Source organism: Camelus ferus, chromosome 3, assembly GCF_009834535.1.
Source record: "Camelus ferus isolate YT-003-E chromosome 3, BCGSAC_Cfer_1.0, whole genome shotgun sequence".
In the NCBI taxonomy this organism is placed as follows: domain Eukaryota; kingdom Metazoa; phylum Chordata; class Mammalia; order Artiodactyla; family Camelidae; genus Camelus; species Camelus ferus.
This window is the reverse complement of record NC_045698.1, coordinates 44,477,265-44,493,401: the sequence shown is the minus strand read 5'-3', so window position 1 is coordinate 44,493,401 and position 16,137 is coordinate 44,477,265. Positions and strand designations below refer to the sequence as shown.

At 40.8% G+C, this 16,137-nt stretch overlaps 1 protein-coding gene across 8 annotated transcripts in view; it reads right to left on the bottom strand.

Annotated features, from left to right (window-relative positions):
• The window catches only part of MAST4 (microtubule associated serine/threonine kinase family member 4), a 516,475-nt gene that overhangs the window by 361,849 nt on the left and 138,489 nt on the right, over nucleotides 1–16,137 (bottom strand). For all 8 annotated transcript variants that reach the window (XR_004317247.1, XR_004317246.1, XM_032473373.1 and 5 more), the window contains exon 2: nucleotides 8,013–8,166. Coding sequence is in view for 6 of the 8 variants with exons in the window: in XM_032473373.1 (XP_032329264.1) it covers nucleotides 8,013–8,166 (154 nt within the window). In the remaining 2 variants the exon portion in view is untranslated. The remainder of the gene's footprint in view (nucleotides 1–8,012; nucleotides 8,167–16,137) is intronic.

Genomic DNA, 16,137 nt, shown 5'->3' with positions numbered 1-16,137 from the left:
TAGGACTCTGCAGCCTGGCTCTGAACAAGGTGGCAATTTCCAAGCAGCATGTGACCTGGAGCCTGGGAACTACCATGTGAGGATCATCCTGTTTGATGGAGCAATGACTCCTGGGTAGACCACCTGCAGAGGGGCTGAGCTTCCAGCAGAAGGCTCCCTGACAGGGAGCCACTGGGAGGCAGCATCTGTCAAAGGAACCAGCAAACAGCACGTGCTCCATGATGGCAGTCTCACAAGGTCTTCCTACCCTGACAAGGAGATACAGCAAACATAAAACACGCCGACACTGCCATTTTCTAATTAGAACCCCTCGGCAGCAAACAAAATATCCAGACATAAACTGACACAGGAGCAGTGAAGAGGGCAAATGGTTTTAAAGGCTACTTAAAACCATGCCCTCGCACCAGAGAAAAGATGCTCGTGGACTTGCCTCTTGATTATTGGCGACTCAGAAAAATAGGTGGAGACACCCTCCAGCTTCATAAACCATTGGTGATCAACTTCAGTTTTACAAGCTCTAAAATGGAACACTAACCCAAGAATTCCTGCCCTCGGTCATTTGCTTCCAGCATAGAGAATTTATCAGCACTGAGCAATAATAGTAAAACAAATAGAAGCAGGATGTTTTTAAGTCAGTAAAAACCTTAAGTGCGAATTATCTGGGGTTTTTTTCCTGTTGGCCAGGAGCCAAGAACCCAAAATGAGAGCATCACAAGTGCACCGTTCCTAACAACTGTAAAGACCTTCGCCCTTTAAAAGTTTCAAAACTTGCCAGATTTCAAAATATTAACATTTCGGTCATCCTTCATGGGTTGGTTAAGTCCACTGCTCAGTCCACAACCCCACCACACACCCAGGCCCCACTTCCAAGCTCCCACGGGCTCTGGCTCTATCTCTGAAGAATCCCACTTTGTGCACCAAAACTCCCCTTACCCTTGGACAACTCAGCTCCACCCTCCCCACGGCTATCTTGAGTGACCCTGGACCAGGCCCCTCTGCTACGTTCTGTGGAGCTACTGTTCCCAGTACACACATTTCCCTGGTGCCTTAACCTTTCCCTCAGACATGTACACTGACTTTCAGTTCATGATCTCAGACCTTAAATGGGCTCCCAATGCTTCCAAGAAATCCTACTACATTTATAGCTCCTCTTCCTGGTCTCTGAGATCATTTCAGACTTCCTTCCCTATTCAACTCCCATAATAACCCTCCCGACCCCCTCCCTGGATATTTCATAATGCATTGAGAAAAGTGAAGCCTCTAAATCTATTAAACTACCTGCTTTTTATTAAAAGAAAATGTATTAAAATACATGACCTGAAAGGCAACATCTTAAAATTAAACTTTTTATTTTGAAGTAACGGTAGGTTCACATGCAGCTGTGAGAAATACTACAGAGAGACCCCACGTGGCCTTTATCCAGGGTCCTACAATGGTAACATCCTACAAAACTATGATGTAGTCACAACCAGGATAATGACATGGATACAATCATGTATCCTTCATGAATCCAACATGAATCCCTCATGTTGCCCAAGTAGAGCCACACCTACTTCCCTCCCATCTCCAACCTCTTTAAGCCCTAACAACCACTAATCAGTTCCCTACTTCCATAATTGTGTCATTTCAAGAATGTTACACAGAAAGGAAATGACACAGCAGGTAACCACTTGGTTTTTCTTCACTCGGAATTTTCTAGAGATTCACCCAGGTTGCTCCTAACCCCGTGCACTCCAGCTTGTCTACATTTCACCACCCTCTGTGAGGTTTCCAGAGACTACACTGTTGAACTCAAATACAATTTCTTGTCCTTATCTTATTCTCTCAGAGGCTAATCCTTTCCTTCTCAAAACTACGATGCTCTGCTTCTGTCAATGCACAGTCCTTCTCAATGTTCCTACTTACCGTCTCAAAGGCATTTCAGACCTAACATACTGAAAACCGAATTAATCATATCCTATTTCTTTATTAAAACTTATTTCTCAGTCTCCCCTGACTTCATAAGTGCCATGTTTTCCCTGCCTTTTATGTAGTTGGACTCAGAGTCAAGAGCCCAGCAGGGACCGAGGGCTCCCCCAGCGCCAGCACCAGCCTTGAATTCAGCTGTGACCATGTGGTGGTATCTTGCCAAAAGAATGGGAATAGAAACGAAGTGTGTCTCTTCCAGTATGGGACTTTTAGGAAGTCAGAAAGGTTCTTCTCTTTCTTTCCACTTCCAGCAGCTGGAGGCAGAGTATCTTGAGGCCACAGAGAAAGAATCAAAGCAGAAGGTGGAAGAAATGTGGGTCCCTAACTCACCAGGAGGGAAGGACCTCTCTGCTAACCCAAACACTTACATTAGCTAGAAATATATGGCTATTGTGTTCAGCCACAGATATTTTTTGGTTTGCTTGTTATAGCATGTGGTGTTACTCTAATACACACCATTTTTACCTAGGCATTCCTTTGATGATATTACAAACACAAAGAAACCTAGAGCATATAGAAGAGTATTTAGGTGAAATATTTACTAAATGCCAAGGCTACCTATAAAATATTTATATTTTCTGTAAATTTGCTTTAATCTAAATTCTGTCCAATGTGCCCACTAAGCTAAAGAGAACTTTAGGATGAGAAACTCATTAAACTCTACACAGCTCTCAAACTTGATACCCTTCAACTTAATTTTAAAGGAAAGAGTATTTTCTGGAACTGCATAGTTTGTTTTGCCTTTCCCTCTTTAAGTAAAATCATTCTGAAATGCCTTTTTATTTGTATTTTCAGATGTTATACAAAACTGATTTCCATAATCCAAGAAGGAAAAAAATCTCTCATTTTTTCCCCAGATAGAATACCATCATTCTAACAGTTTCAGAAGTTCTAATTTATACTGTCTACAAAGCCGACTTCTGATTATGATGTGCAAGTGATACACATACGAAGGTTCCTCTTAGTTTTACATTCCCAACAACCCAAATATGTTGTGAAAACAATCCTCTTCATATGGAAAGAAGCCTTCCTTTGTTTCCTGGCTGTTAGGGCTGTAACACGCAGACATCACAGCTGTGGAAGGCAGGACTAGGATTCAAGGCAATCATTTGCATATCAAGAAGCCAGGAGTCAAGATCCTGAGGTTCTGCCCTTCATTCTGCAGCTTCCTTGCTGTGAACTGTCAGCACATTACCACACAGTCATGCCCAGACTTAAGGGTCTGTATAATGATTCCAATAATGCATCTCTTCCTCATCAGGGGGCCCCAAAACTCAGTCAATGTTTACGTGTTGCTTCTGGTTGCCTATTTAGCAAGCTGCGAGCCATGAAGACATAAAACATCATCAGTCTCAAAAAAAGAAAAAAAAAAAAAGAGAGAGAGAAAAAAAATCCAGGCAGTGATAGGCATGGTAAACTCGAGGTCGTTGTTTCAATGCCAGACCTGCATAAAAGGTTCTGGTTGTTTTTCCCCTCTGATCTAATAATCTTAGTGATTCAAAACTTTAGTTAGGGAAGAAAATACCAAAAGTCCAATCAAGGGTGACTATGCATGGTAGAATTATAGGCTTACAGTTTCTCCTTTATGGTGCTCTGTATTTACTAAATTGTCACATTAAACACACATTACTTTCATAATTGAAAAACAGGTAAACATAAATATTTTCATTGTAAGAGACTGCATTTAAAGAGGAGAAAGACTGACCACCTTAGATGAAATTATTGGTGCTAATTCCTCACTTCCCTCCCAGGAGCATTATACACCTGCATTTTGCCAAGGTGTCATGGTGGGTGGAGCATGCTTCTGCCCCTTGACGCTGGGCTTGACCATGTGACTTTCTCTGGCCAATAGGAAGTTAGCAGACATGATGCCAGCAGAAGCTTGAAACCTGCCCGTGCATGTGGATGTGCACATGCTTGCTCCTGTCTTTTACGAGGAGGACATAATGCCTGGGGTAGCTGCTGGTCCAAGGAAGACGAGAGACATGTGGAGCAGACCTAGAACTAATCGCAACAGAGCCCAGGCTAAATCATCCAAAACCTGGCTGACCTGCAGCCAAGCGAGAAAGAAAAGGAATATGTACTGCTGTCTGACAGTGACATTTTTGTGGTTATAGAGCATTATTGTTGTCAACTGGTATACCACCTGATGCCACAAAAAACCTCAGAGGCAAAAAATAACTCATATATTGAATTGGAGTGTATAAAAGGGCCATACAGCATCCTTCTTCACATGCCCACTTATAAAGGGAACCAAGTCAAACATCATCCCAGTTGGAGAAAACTCCTTAGCCGACAGGAACTGTATTCCTCCCCTTTGTGAAATATATAATTAATTACAATTATGGTAAGTCCTATGAAGAGGTACTATGAGTCCATTCAACAATGAGATTTCACACTAAAAATATATGGTGAGCCATTTTCAATGTTTAAATGTATTTTTACATCATGATATTTAATGTTTATAATAGTTTTCCATTTTATGTGTATATCATAATATGTTTAATCAATATTCTTTTGCCAGATATCTAGATTTTAGATAATATGCAATTTTAATTATTATAAATGGTGCTGCTCTAAACTTTCCTGGAGTTAATTCTCTGCATATATTCAACTATTTCTTTGGGATGAAATCTGAGGAAAAGAATGGTTAAGTTAACAAATGCATGAACTTTAAAGTTCTTTTGGGGTAATTCTATGTATTTATTTATTTATTTTTAACAGAGGTACTAGGGATTGAACACAGGACCTCGTACATGCCAGGCACGCACTTCACCACCGAGCCATACCCTTCCCCTTACTAACGTTTTTAATATGTATTAACTGCCTAGTTTTACTTTACTTTTCTAATTAATGAAACAGGATCCCTACAGATGAGTCAGCCCCAGATATTAACTGAGCAAAAATTTTCCCACCTAGGATTCACTCCAATTAATCCTGCTGGAATTTACTGAAAACCTATTGGGTATCACCCATGCCAGGCACAGTGGAGAGCTTACAGCCTTGGACCCTGGAGCTATGACATCTGGTTTCAAATCTTGGCTCTGCTGTGTATGAGCACCATGATCTTGTGCAATTTACTCAACCTGTTTGTGCCTCAGTGTTCTAATCTATGAAATGGGGATAAGTGTGCCACCCTCCTAAGTGCACAGAGATGTTGGAAGGATTAAATCAGTCAATAAATGTAATTCCCTGAAAACCATGCCTGCCACATAGTAAGCTCTTCATGTTAGCTGTCATTATTATGAGGGACGAATAGATGAAAAGACCACAGATCTTCCTCTTAGAGAGCTAACAGTTTACTGAAACTTACCAAGGACAATTGGGTGGCAAAATTTTCATATTATAAATTAAGCCTTCACAAATTCTGTCTTAAAGCAAGCATAAAGTGGCTAAGGTGGTGGGGGGAGCTCTTGGATTAAAACAAAGTTAAGCAATAGGAAGGTGGCTGGCCTTCAAATTACAGAATTATCAGGCACAAACCACTGATGGAAAACCAGTTTGACTTAAGTTTAGCGACAAGGTCTATCTCAAGGGAAGAGCCTATGTGATTATTTATAGTTGCCTAAAACTATGGGAAACCATTTTGCTTAAAGATCAGAAATGATGCTGCTTCTCTCTCTGCTCCACCACCTGATGCTAGCACAGAGCCTGACACAACGTAGAAATTCGGTTGATAAGGGTTTCAAACTGATGTTCAGGAGCCCAAGTTACCCATCAACTGAAAAAACCCTCAGTTCAATTCGTTATGCACAGAATACTAATAGCCACCATCCCTAGGCTAGGTGCTTTGCATATGCTATTTCATTAAACCCTCGGTGAAGGTACGTACAAGGCCAATTAAGAATGTTTTCTTCAAATTCTGATATAACTTTCAAGTGCCTGCTTTTTAGAACAGGCTGACGTTCAAGAGATTTTTTAAAAGCTCTCCGAAAGGCTATTAAATATTTTTGAAAAGTATCTGACCAAAGATGTAATTACCTAAAATAACTGGGTATCAAGCCAAACTGCAAAGGCTAGACTTGCTAGAGCTGTTGAGATTTTCAAATGAGATTCAAGTCCAGCTTTATTTTTTTAAGCTGAAGTCCAAATTTCGTGTTTCAGGTCGTTTACCTGCATTGAGAGCTACACCTTTGCATTATGTTAAAGCGTTAAGCAAACTGCTTAAGCAAAAATTTGAGAGAACCATTGCTCCCCCCTCCAATTGGTCAAAACTAGTTTAGCCAAATTGAGTAACTTTCCTAAGTGAAATTAATAAGTAAGGGGGTAAACCTTTTAACTTGTAAGATTTAATTTCCCCACCTGAAAAACTAAGGGTTAGACTAAATCTTTAGGATCTCCCACTTAAAAAAGCAAACATTTTGCATCTATAGAAACGAAAGCAAAGAAAAATATCCTAATAACCAATAGAAGAGTATCAGTAGAGCTCAAGTGTGAACATTTGCCTTAAACTTAGTGAAGTGCAGAAATTTTTTTGATTTTTTTTTCACCCCTCAGCCTGAAATTAGATTCACCCTCCATCCCAGGAGTGTGCTACACTAGGTCACGTGTTCTAGGCTCCACTGATCACGGGACAGAAGCATTTCTGCTCCCCAAAATTCCACCTCCAAAAAGTCAAAATCTGTATTCTCCAACAAAAATGAAGAACTCAACGCATTTCCAGATCATTTATGAACTGGCAGAAAAGAATGACACGTGTAGAGAAAACTTTGCATGGGGGTTTGGAAAAACAACGAAGTTTCTTACAAAATATTTATATTTAGAGGAAAAAGCACTCAGAATGAAAAAAAAAAACCCAGAAATCTAACCTTCAGAGATATAAAATGAAGTTTAATAACCTGAAAATTTATATGGTGAGGTTTTTTTTTTAATGCTTTAAGTTATTTCAGTTTGGTTATCTTTCAAGTAAACAAAATTTATCTGTAGGTTTTCTGGATTTGAATTTTTTAAATTAATTTTAACAACATAGTTTAAAAATGAGTGAAAGAAAAAAGAAAATGAGTGAAAGATTTGAACAGGCACTTCACAAAAGGAGAAATACAAATGTACAATGAGTATCTGAAAAGACATTCGACATTATTTAGTCATCCAGAAAATACACATTAAATCCAGACTGTGATAGGACTATTTACCCATTAAAATGACTAGAATTAAAAAGACAGGCAATACCACAGGTTGGCAAGGATGCAGAGCAATTAGATTCCTTACCTGTTGCTGGTGGGAATGCAAAACGGTACCATTTTGAAGACTGGCAGTTTCTTATAAAGTTCAACATACACTACTGATACACGTGGATGAATCTTACACCGAGCAAAAGAAGCCAGACACCAAAAAGCACATACTCTATGATTCCATTAATACAAAATTCTTAAGCTGAACCTAATCTAGAGACAAAAAGCAGATTCATCACTGCCTGGGCCCAAGGAAAGGGCACAGGAATATTTTATACCCTGATTTTGGCGGTAGTTACACCAGTGTGTAAATTTGCCAAAACCCATCCGTGTGTACAGACACTGAGAGCGGATATGTTTTTATTATATGTAAATTACACCTCAGTAAAATTTACTAATAAAATCCTCAGTTTAACTGCTCTCTCTTGGATTAGATTTTACCGAATGGTCTGTGGAGGGGCAGGCACATTCTTAGAGGCTGGTTTTCACACGTGGAACTCCAGTGTTGCTGGGGACCTTTCTCCCGCTGTCCTTACCTATCCATGGGGGATTGGTTCTCTGGGAGACTAAAATTCATGATGCTCAAGTCCCTTATATAACATGGCACAGTATTTGTATATCAACTATGTACATCCTCCAGTATACTTTGTCACCTTTAAATTACTTATAAAACCTAAGACAATGTAAATGCTATGTAAATAGTTGCTGGCAGACTGCAAATTCAAGTTTTGCTTTAGGGAACTTCTGGAATTTTAAAAAATATTTTCCATCTGCTATTGGTTGAATCCGTGGATACGGAACCCATGGATACAGAGGACTGTACCATGTAGGTGAAATCCCCTCTCTGAAACAAGTCTCACTCACGCGACTCACCTGTCAGAGCACCTCCCAGGCTTCCCCGCCGCAGCTGTCTTCCATCCTCACTGAGCTGTTTTTTAAACTTCAGCGACTTTCCAGGACCAGAAGCTACATCTGGGTTGCTGCATTTCCGAAATGGCATGGGTGGAGGGGATAATATGTGGTCAAGCTGCAGAGAGAAGGACAGAGGTGTCACGTGCTGGGGACACTCTCAGCACGACCAGCATGCATGAGCCACCATTCACACCTTCTTCCTTCTTTTCCTTCTCCAAAACCCTCTCTCCTAACCCTGTTTTTAATTTGGCTACTTTCGAGACCTCAGAGTTCCACTGTTGAGTGTTCCATCTGAAAGATTATCTGGCTGGCTACAAAATCACCACTGCAGTGTTTTCAAGCTTCAGGTCACAACATATTAGTGGATCATAAGGTCAAGTTTAGTAAATTGTGACCAGTATTTTTTTAGTGCAATAGAAGAGAAATCACCAGAGTCCAATGAAGGAAGGAAAAGTATCATATCATGAAATGTTTAAGTTGTAAAGTTATGTGTATGTATCCTGAGTCACCATGTACAATACATCTTTCTGTGAGCCATCATCCCCCTAAAAAATGAAGACTATTGTTCTACAGATTCTCTAGAGAATCAATAGATCACTTCTTTAGTTGGTCACAAAAGAAAATTCACAAGATTTTGGTGCTCACAAATACACATAGGGAAGGGAAATCTCCGAGTACAATGCTTAATGGAAATTAATACATCCCTCTATCATTTTATAGCTTTTTAAAAGAAAGCATGTCACAAGAGCCAGAGAAACCAAAGTCACTTCAAAAGACAGTTTTCCACAAAAGAATCCCTCATGTCACAACACTTATTTTAAGATCTGTCCTGCTTTTATAAGAAAACCTTTCATACTGGAATAGGACCCTATCTTCTAAAATGTTCTTCTCCAAGTAAGTATATGTGCAGATGTCAGTGCCTAGATAGTTGTTAAAGACAAAAATATTCATTTGCACATGCATACACCAGACAGTTATTAAGAACAAAAAAGTACAAAAGATATTCACAGAAATTCCAACTGCCACAGAAAAGAGCCAACTTCATAGAAATTTTAAAAGCAAAAAAGAGTTGGGTGACACTGCTCAAAGCCAGACATTTTTTTAGGGATGCTTCCCTGAGATTTGTTTTGTTTTCCTGGGTAGAAAGATGGTCCTCTGGTTGTATTTGTCAGGATTTTCTCCGATTAAGACTCTCATGGATGTATTCATAGGAAGAAGAAATTCAGGATGAAGTCAGCCATTTGTCCGGCTATGCAAGGCAGCATGTTCAAAACCATGACACAAAAAGAAATGTGACCTTGCCTATGAGTAACTCCTCTCAAGACTGTTGAGATGAAATAGGCTTCATTGGCTCAGCTGTTCCATGATGTCAACTCTCCCACAAGCTCAACTGTGTTCATTAGTAACACAGAACAGCCGGATTTCAAGCACTTGTCAGTAAGTACCATCTGCAATTCACTGCCCATCAGTACTGCACTGTATTTCATCGCCACTTAGCTGTTTAGTGAGAGGTCCTCAAGAAGTTAGCAGTACGTCCACTCCAGGATCTGCCCTGATCAGCAGGGAAAAGGAATCCCAGATGGTATTTTTCGAAGTATTTGTTGAGGCTGCTGCTCATTACATCAGTGTCCTACTTAGGAGGGCATCCCAGGATGAACTTCTGTCTAGTTCTGCCCTTAAATGAATTGTAGCATGGGAACCCTGGACAGTGACACAGCAGATACTAGAAAACACAGAACCCAGCCAGGGGTCTAAATGCAGCCCCAACCATTACATAAAGTAGAGGTTAATTTTGCTTCCTGCTAGGCTCCATTTTATGTCCTTACCCTAGTTTTTTTTTTTTTTTCTTTTTTCTTTTTTCTGCCAATTTTTTGGGGGAAAATTTAAGAAAATGTGCCACAACAGACAAGTTGTGAGATTAATACAATGAACACCGTATTCCCTTTACCAGTGGTGCCACACCACTTCCACTCGCTTTCCTCTCTCTCTCCTTCTCTTTCCCCTGCAGTGAGAGTTAGCTGCAGACATTGCAGATTTTCACCCCTCAATACTTCAGCCTGCCTCTTCTAAGAACAAGGACATTCTCTTAAATTCTCCTGCTTGGTACTGTATGTGCTCTTAGGCGATGCCTCAAACCTTTTGTTACTGAGGTGAAGTATAAATACTAGGAGAAATAACATATCATGTAGATTTCATACTAAAAATTTGCTTTCACACTGAAAAGAAAACTTGCAGCCACAAGGTGGCAATGTGTCATAGATGTTCAACAAAATGCTCTGTAATCACTAGACTCCTGTAAATGCACCAGGAGCCCTTTGGAACAGCCAAGCAAGCTGGGGTCCTTTCCATTTAGTCATTTTTCTCTTAATTACTAGTGGCAGCTGCGTAAAACACAAATATTTATTGTTTAAGGTTCATCAGCTTCTGCTACTTATTTTCCACCTGAAGTTAAATTTTTCAGCGTGCGGAGTTATAATTAATTTCTTTGGCAAAGAGTGTTATATCACAAATTAACAGAGGGTGGAAAAACAAGCCGAGGAAAGATGATAATTCCTAAAGAGGCATTATGCAATTTCCTTACCTATTTCTGACAAAGCCACAAAAGACATGAAACAAACGTAGAAGAAAGAGAAGGAAATCCAGGAGAAGGTGTAAGAAAAGAAAAAAGAAAACACGTCAACACGTATAGAGTTGCAAGCTATTAGTCCATGAGCCAGAGTTTTTCATCAGAATCTCAGCCCCATGATGGGGGAGTATTATTTTAAATCTGGCAAAACCGAGGCAGTGAACTGTGAGGGCAGCAGATGCCACAATACATGCAGAACAGCCTAGCAGCACCGCGCTGTGTTCCCATTTTCCCAGGATCCCATTTTCTTCCTCACATCAAATCACACTCCCAACAGGGCTCTCTCTAAATAGATCATTTTTCCAAATTTGCTGTGTTGTCAGCGGCTCTACTTTTCTTTCTACAATTAGTCAAAGCTTCTCAAAATGTTCCACTGCAGCCTTGCCATTTATTTTTCATTTTTTGTCCTGATTCAAACACTCTTGATCCCTTTAAAAACATTTCATCAGACCCAGAGCTTCTGGCCAACAGTCAACATATCACTCTGGACATTGCCCTTTAAATGATTTCAGTTTAATGTTTTCCAATTTTTCCAAACTCCCAAAGACTCCATCCTACAAGGAACTCAACTAAAGACAGAGGTTGTCTCCACAACTTTTCACTCACGTTCAAGGGCTTCCAAGCCCGTGCTTCTTAGGACGTGCTACAGATACTTCTAACTTCCCTCCCTATGCAATCAGCGGGCTCCTAGAGAGCTAGACCCTGCTCCCTGGTCATGTAAACACACTCACCTAGCACGCTGTCAGCCACTAAGCATCCTGGATTGAAACACATTCTCCAGAAACAAGGCTTTACTTCATTCACCAACGGCAAACACTGATTTGTGGTGGATTTGCTCAAAACTTCCCACGTTTAGTTTTCTTAACCTCCTGTAGTTCCAAGAACCACAAAACAGTTTGAAGTACATTTGCATATTACTGTATTTAGAAGTCAGACAGACAGGGACCAAACGTACCTCTCCCAGGTAAGCAACGTCTCTTGCTAGCAGTGCATCACAGGAAATGGGTAAGCATCTTAGAGAACAAAAGGTGTACGCAACTACTGTAAGTCTGATGCAGATTTGGAGGAAGTTTCCAAACTCATTTGTTCTATAGAAATGCTAATCACTGGAATTCTACATCTTTTTTATTCCTTTTTTTTTTTCTTTGTCTTGCTTTGCTTCGGTTTCTTTGGAGGAGGGGAGGTCGGCAGTAATTAGGTTTATTTATTTATTTAATAGAGGTACTGGGGATTGAACCCAGAACCTCGTGCATGCTAAGCATGAGCTCTACCACTGAGCTATATACCGTCCTCCTATTTTCTATATTGATCTCATAGTTTGCTGTTTTACAAATACCAGGCTGAGTAAAACAGAAGAATCCACCACAATTATACTGTGGCTTCTGCCATCAGTGAAGATGAATTAAACGCAAATCATTTACAAGACTTGGCCTCATTTTGTTCAGTGTCTCTGCCATCCCCCCCCCCCACCACTATCTCCAAATGGACCATGAGTTTCTTCCTCTATGGCTTTATGTGTAGTTTCATCCGGCTCTTTCTAAAAAAGGCATGTTATGACTTTCGATGAACACAGAACTTGCAGCCTTCTTAACTGACAGTTTCTCCAACCGCGTCTCCAGGTACTTCCCTGCCCAAGCACACAAGTTCTGTCATTTATATTTCTTATAACCATTGTTACTTGGAAACAAATGGAAGATTTTTCTAACTTCAGTCAATGGCGACTCATTTCACCTAGCTTCTCAAGTCACAAGTCCTACACTTATTCTGAACCTCTTTCTTATTCCAAAGCCACTCAGCAAATCCTCTAACTCAACCTCCAAAACATATCCAGAACCCCATCACTTTGCCATTTCTACTGCTACCACTGCTGCCTCTGCCATCTGAGTCTCCCTTGTAATAGCCTCCCCCACCCCCTGCCCCCAATAGATCTCTCTGCTTCTGTCCTACTCTCAGCACAGCAGCAGGGACCCTTCTAAAACATACGCCAGGTGCTCCGTATCCTCTCCTTGGAGTCCTACCAGGACTTCCCCTTCCCCAGAACAAAATTCAAAGTCTTGACAATGCCCTACAAGGTCCTACCACCTCTACCCCACCTCTCTGATCCCAGCCCCTAGTACTCCACTCACTCTTGCCAGACCTCAGAAGCCCCCCATCTTCCCACCCCGGACCTGTACACCCATCACTTCCTCTACCTGGGACACACTCCAGATATTAGCTACCATCCCTGCCCCTCCCATCTTCCAGTTCCCTGTTCAAAGGCTACTCCTTGTCGGGGTGGGGGGTAGGGGAGGCTTTCTCTAACTGCCCTATGCAGAAGGGCATGCCCACCACTTTTTCCCCTTTCCTTTTTTTCTCCATAGTATCTATCACCGCATGACATGTGAGAGCGTTTGTATTTGTTTACTGTTCTTCTCCCACTAGAATGTAAGTTACATGAAATTACCTACTAGTCTGTTTTGTCCACTCTTTGTCTACTGCTCTACATAAAAAGCGCCCTGGAAATATTTGTTGAAAGAAAAAAAATGCAAATCTCTGTTATTTAGTTTTTTAAAAAACTAAAAAAATAAGACACATGCAATTAACGGTTTTTATTGTTGGAAAAAAATAGGATAACCTTATAATATTAAATGTTATTCAAGATGAAAATGCTAAAGGGAGTCTCTAGCCTTTTGACAAAGCTGAACACTTCACATATGAAAAACACCCTTAGGTTACAGCAAATGGCATCTTTTCAAAGAATCTTTTCTATATACCAAATAATATGCTAATTTTTAAATACTGCAACCTCTGAAGGTGATTCCTATATAATGAATTATTCGACCTTTAACTGTACCCTAACTAGCATAATCACTTCTGTCTATCAGTTCCTCTGTTTGGTAATTCCTCATTCATTCCTAAGATGTGGCATATGCATTTTAAAGACCCATCCAGAATGCATGTGCCCTAAGGCCAAAGTTCATTAGTTCAAAGGGATCACCAATGACATGGCATACACAATGGGGTCTCACAGTAAAGTCTTTTTGATGCTAAAAAAAGAGAAAGAGATGGACTAGTTAACATAGGATTATGAAGACATTGTTCACTTACTCTGCTTCTTGATATTAAATATTCTAAGAAATTGTAGATATGAAAATAAATGAATAATTGTAATACTGTATAGACTTTGCTTATAATCTTAATTAACTGCTGTATTGCCTTCATCCAAAAAAGAATCCAACTGGCAACCTGAATTGACTTAGACTGAAAAATCAGATTGTATTTACGTTTAAACCAAAGCCTTTAAACAAGATTTCAAAATTTGATAGAGTTTCAATAGTTAAGACAGTCATTATTGTCCTCAAACTAATTCCACAGTGGTTAGGAATGCCAAAGTTTACTATCCTAATTAAGACATTTAACTGTTTCTATGCCTGTTTCCTCATCTATAAAATGTTAGTAAGAATACTACCTGTCTCCTGAGATGGTCGTGAAAGTTAAAAGAACTCATACGTGCACGTAAAACAACACACGGAATGTAGTAAGTGCACAATAAATGTTAGCTGTGGTGGTTACTAACATCCCTGAGTAGAAGTTACCTCATGTGGAAACATCTCTGCATGTGTACTTCATCATCAACGGTTTGCAAGGAAGTTAAACTTGTTACACTTTTACTGAGTGGTCTTTTTTTTTTTCTTTTTGGCTCAAATGAGAAGTTGGTTTGAATGAACTGCTTTCAAATTATTTCAGGCTGTAATTCTCGTGCCGTGCTCCAGATCACAAATTCCTGGGGCTTGATCACCCATTGCTGTGGGGTTTTCAGTGTGCAGGAAGTGAGGAGCCTACTCCAGATTTGAATTCTCAGGCACAGAAGGCCAATGTCATGCTGCTTAACTCCTCCCCTGAAGTACGGAGCTCAGAGGTGGTGAGGATGCAGAGGGAGGGTGGCTGAAAAGGGTGTGACACAGCACTTGGCACACGCAAGCACTCAGTGAGTAGTAATGTTGGTGATAACTGTCACCACAGCTCAATTCACTTCTCCCCTTCTCTTAGCCTGTTGACTCACAAAGCATATGGCTCTTTGTTTACCTGGCCCTTCCAAGAGTTACCTCTCAGGCATCCTTACCTCTACTCTGCACAACTCAAAGAATAGAGTGAAAAGAATTCACTGTACATGCTCACCACTGCCTGAGGAACATGCAACCTCCCTTCCTCCCTTCCCAGCATCCTAAATCCAGCTATAGATTGAGTCAGACCCTGAGAGAGCTACCATCTTGGACCACATTTTACTGGGACCAATTGAATTGAATTTGCTAACAATCATTTTGGATTATGCCACCCAGAATGCATGCTTCCATGTAATGATTTTGTAAGAAACAGCCTCATATAAATCCTGCAACTCTTTTCTATAAACAGAAGGAAGGGCCTGTATTGAACATTCTCCTCCTTGTCAAGACTCATCTCTTTACAAAAACAGTAAGCAGCTGTGCACCAGGTATTCCTCTGGGGACAAAAGTGGACAAAACAGACAAAAATCCCCACCCACTAGGAGCTTCTTTCCAGCTGGGGCAACAGAATCTCAGAGAAAATGCTGTCAGTTCTCTGCACTAGGAACAGTTTGCCTCTGCTGGGTTATGGTCTGATTTTATCCTGGGAAGTCCATGAACCACATAACTAACCACGTTCCTCAAATGCAGCAGCTACAAATCACAGGGCAAAGCTTGCAGACCGTCACCAGCAAGTGTGGCCCATCCAGTCTCTATCAGGATTTCACAGACCTGGTAGCTGCAGTAACCTCACTGGATTTCACCTCACCCTCTGCTACAGACTGAATGTTTGTGTCCCCCCTGCCAATTCATATGTTGACTCCTAACCCCGAGAGTGACGGTATTTGGAGGTAGAGATTTGGGGAGGTGATTAGGTCACGAGGGGAGAGCCCTCCTGAATGGGATTAGTGCTTTTGCAGAAGACACCCCACAGACCTGCCTTGCCCCTTCCACCACATGAGGACACAGCCAGAAGAGGGGTGGCTATGAACCAGGAAGCGGGCTCTCACCAGACACCAAACCTACCAGTGGCTCGATCTTGGACTTCCAAGCCTCCAGAACTGGGAGAAATAAACTGTGTTTATAAGGCATTCAATCTATGACGTTTTGTTACAGTAGCTCAAGCTAAGACCCAGGTGGTCTCAAGTCATGGTGATCTTGCTGCCGAGGGGACATTTGGCCATGTCTGAAACCATTTTTGATTTGTCCAACATAAAGGGACAGGGGACGTGCTGGTATCTACTGACTAGCGACCACAGGTGCCACCAAACATTCTGCAATCCACAGGAAAGCCCTGAGCAACAAAGAATTACCCAGCATAAAACATCAATTATGCCCCAGTTAAGAAACTTTTCTCTATGGTTGTTTTTCTTGTCTCTCTTCACCTATTTTTAACGTATTCACCTGGCTGAGTTATGTGTTATTATAGGTCATCTTA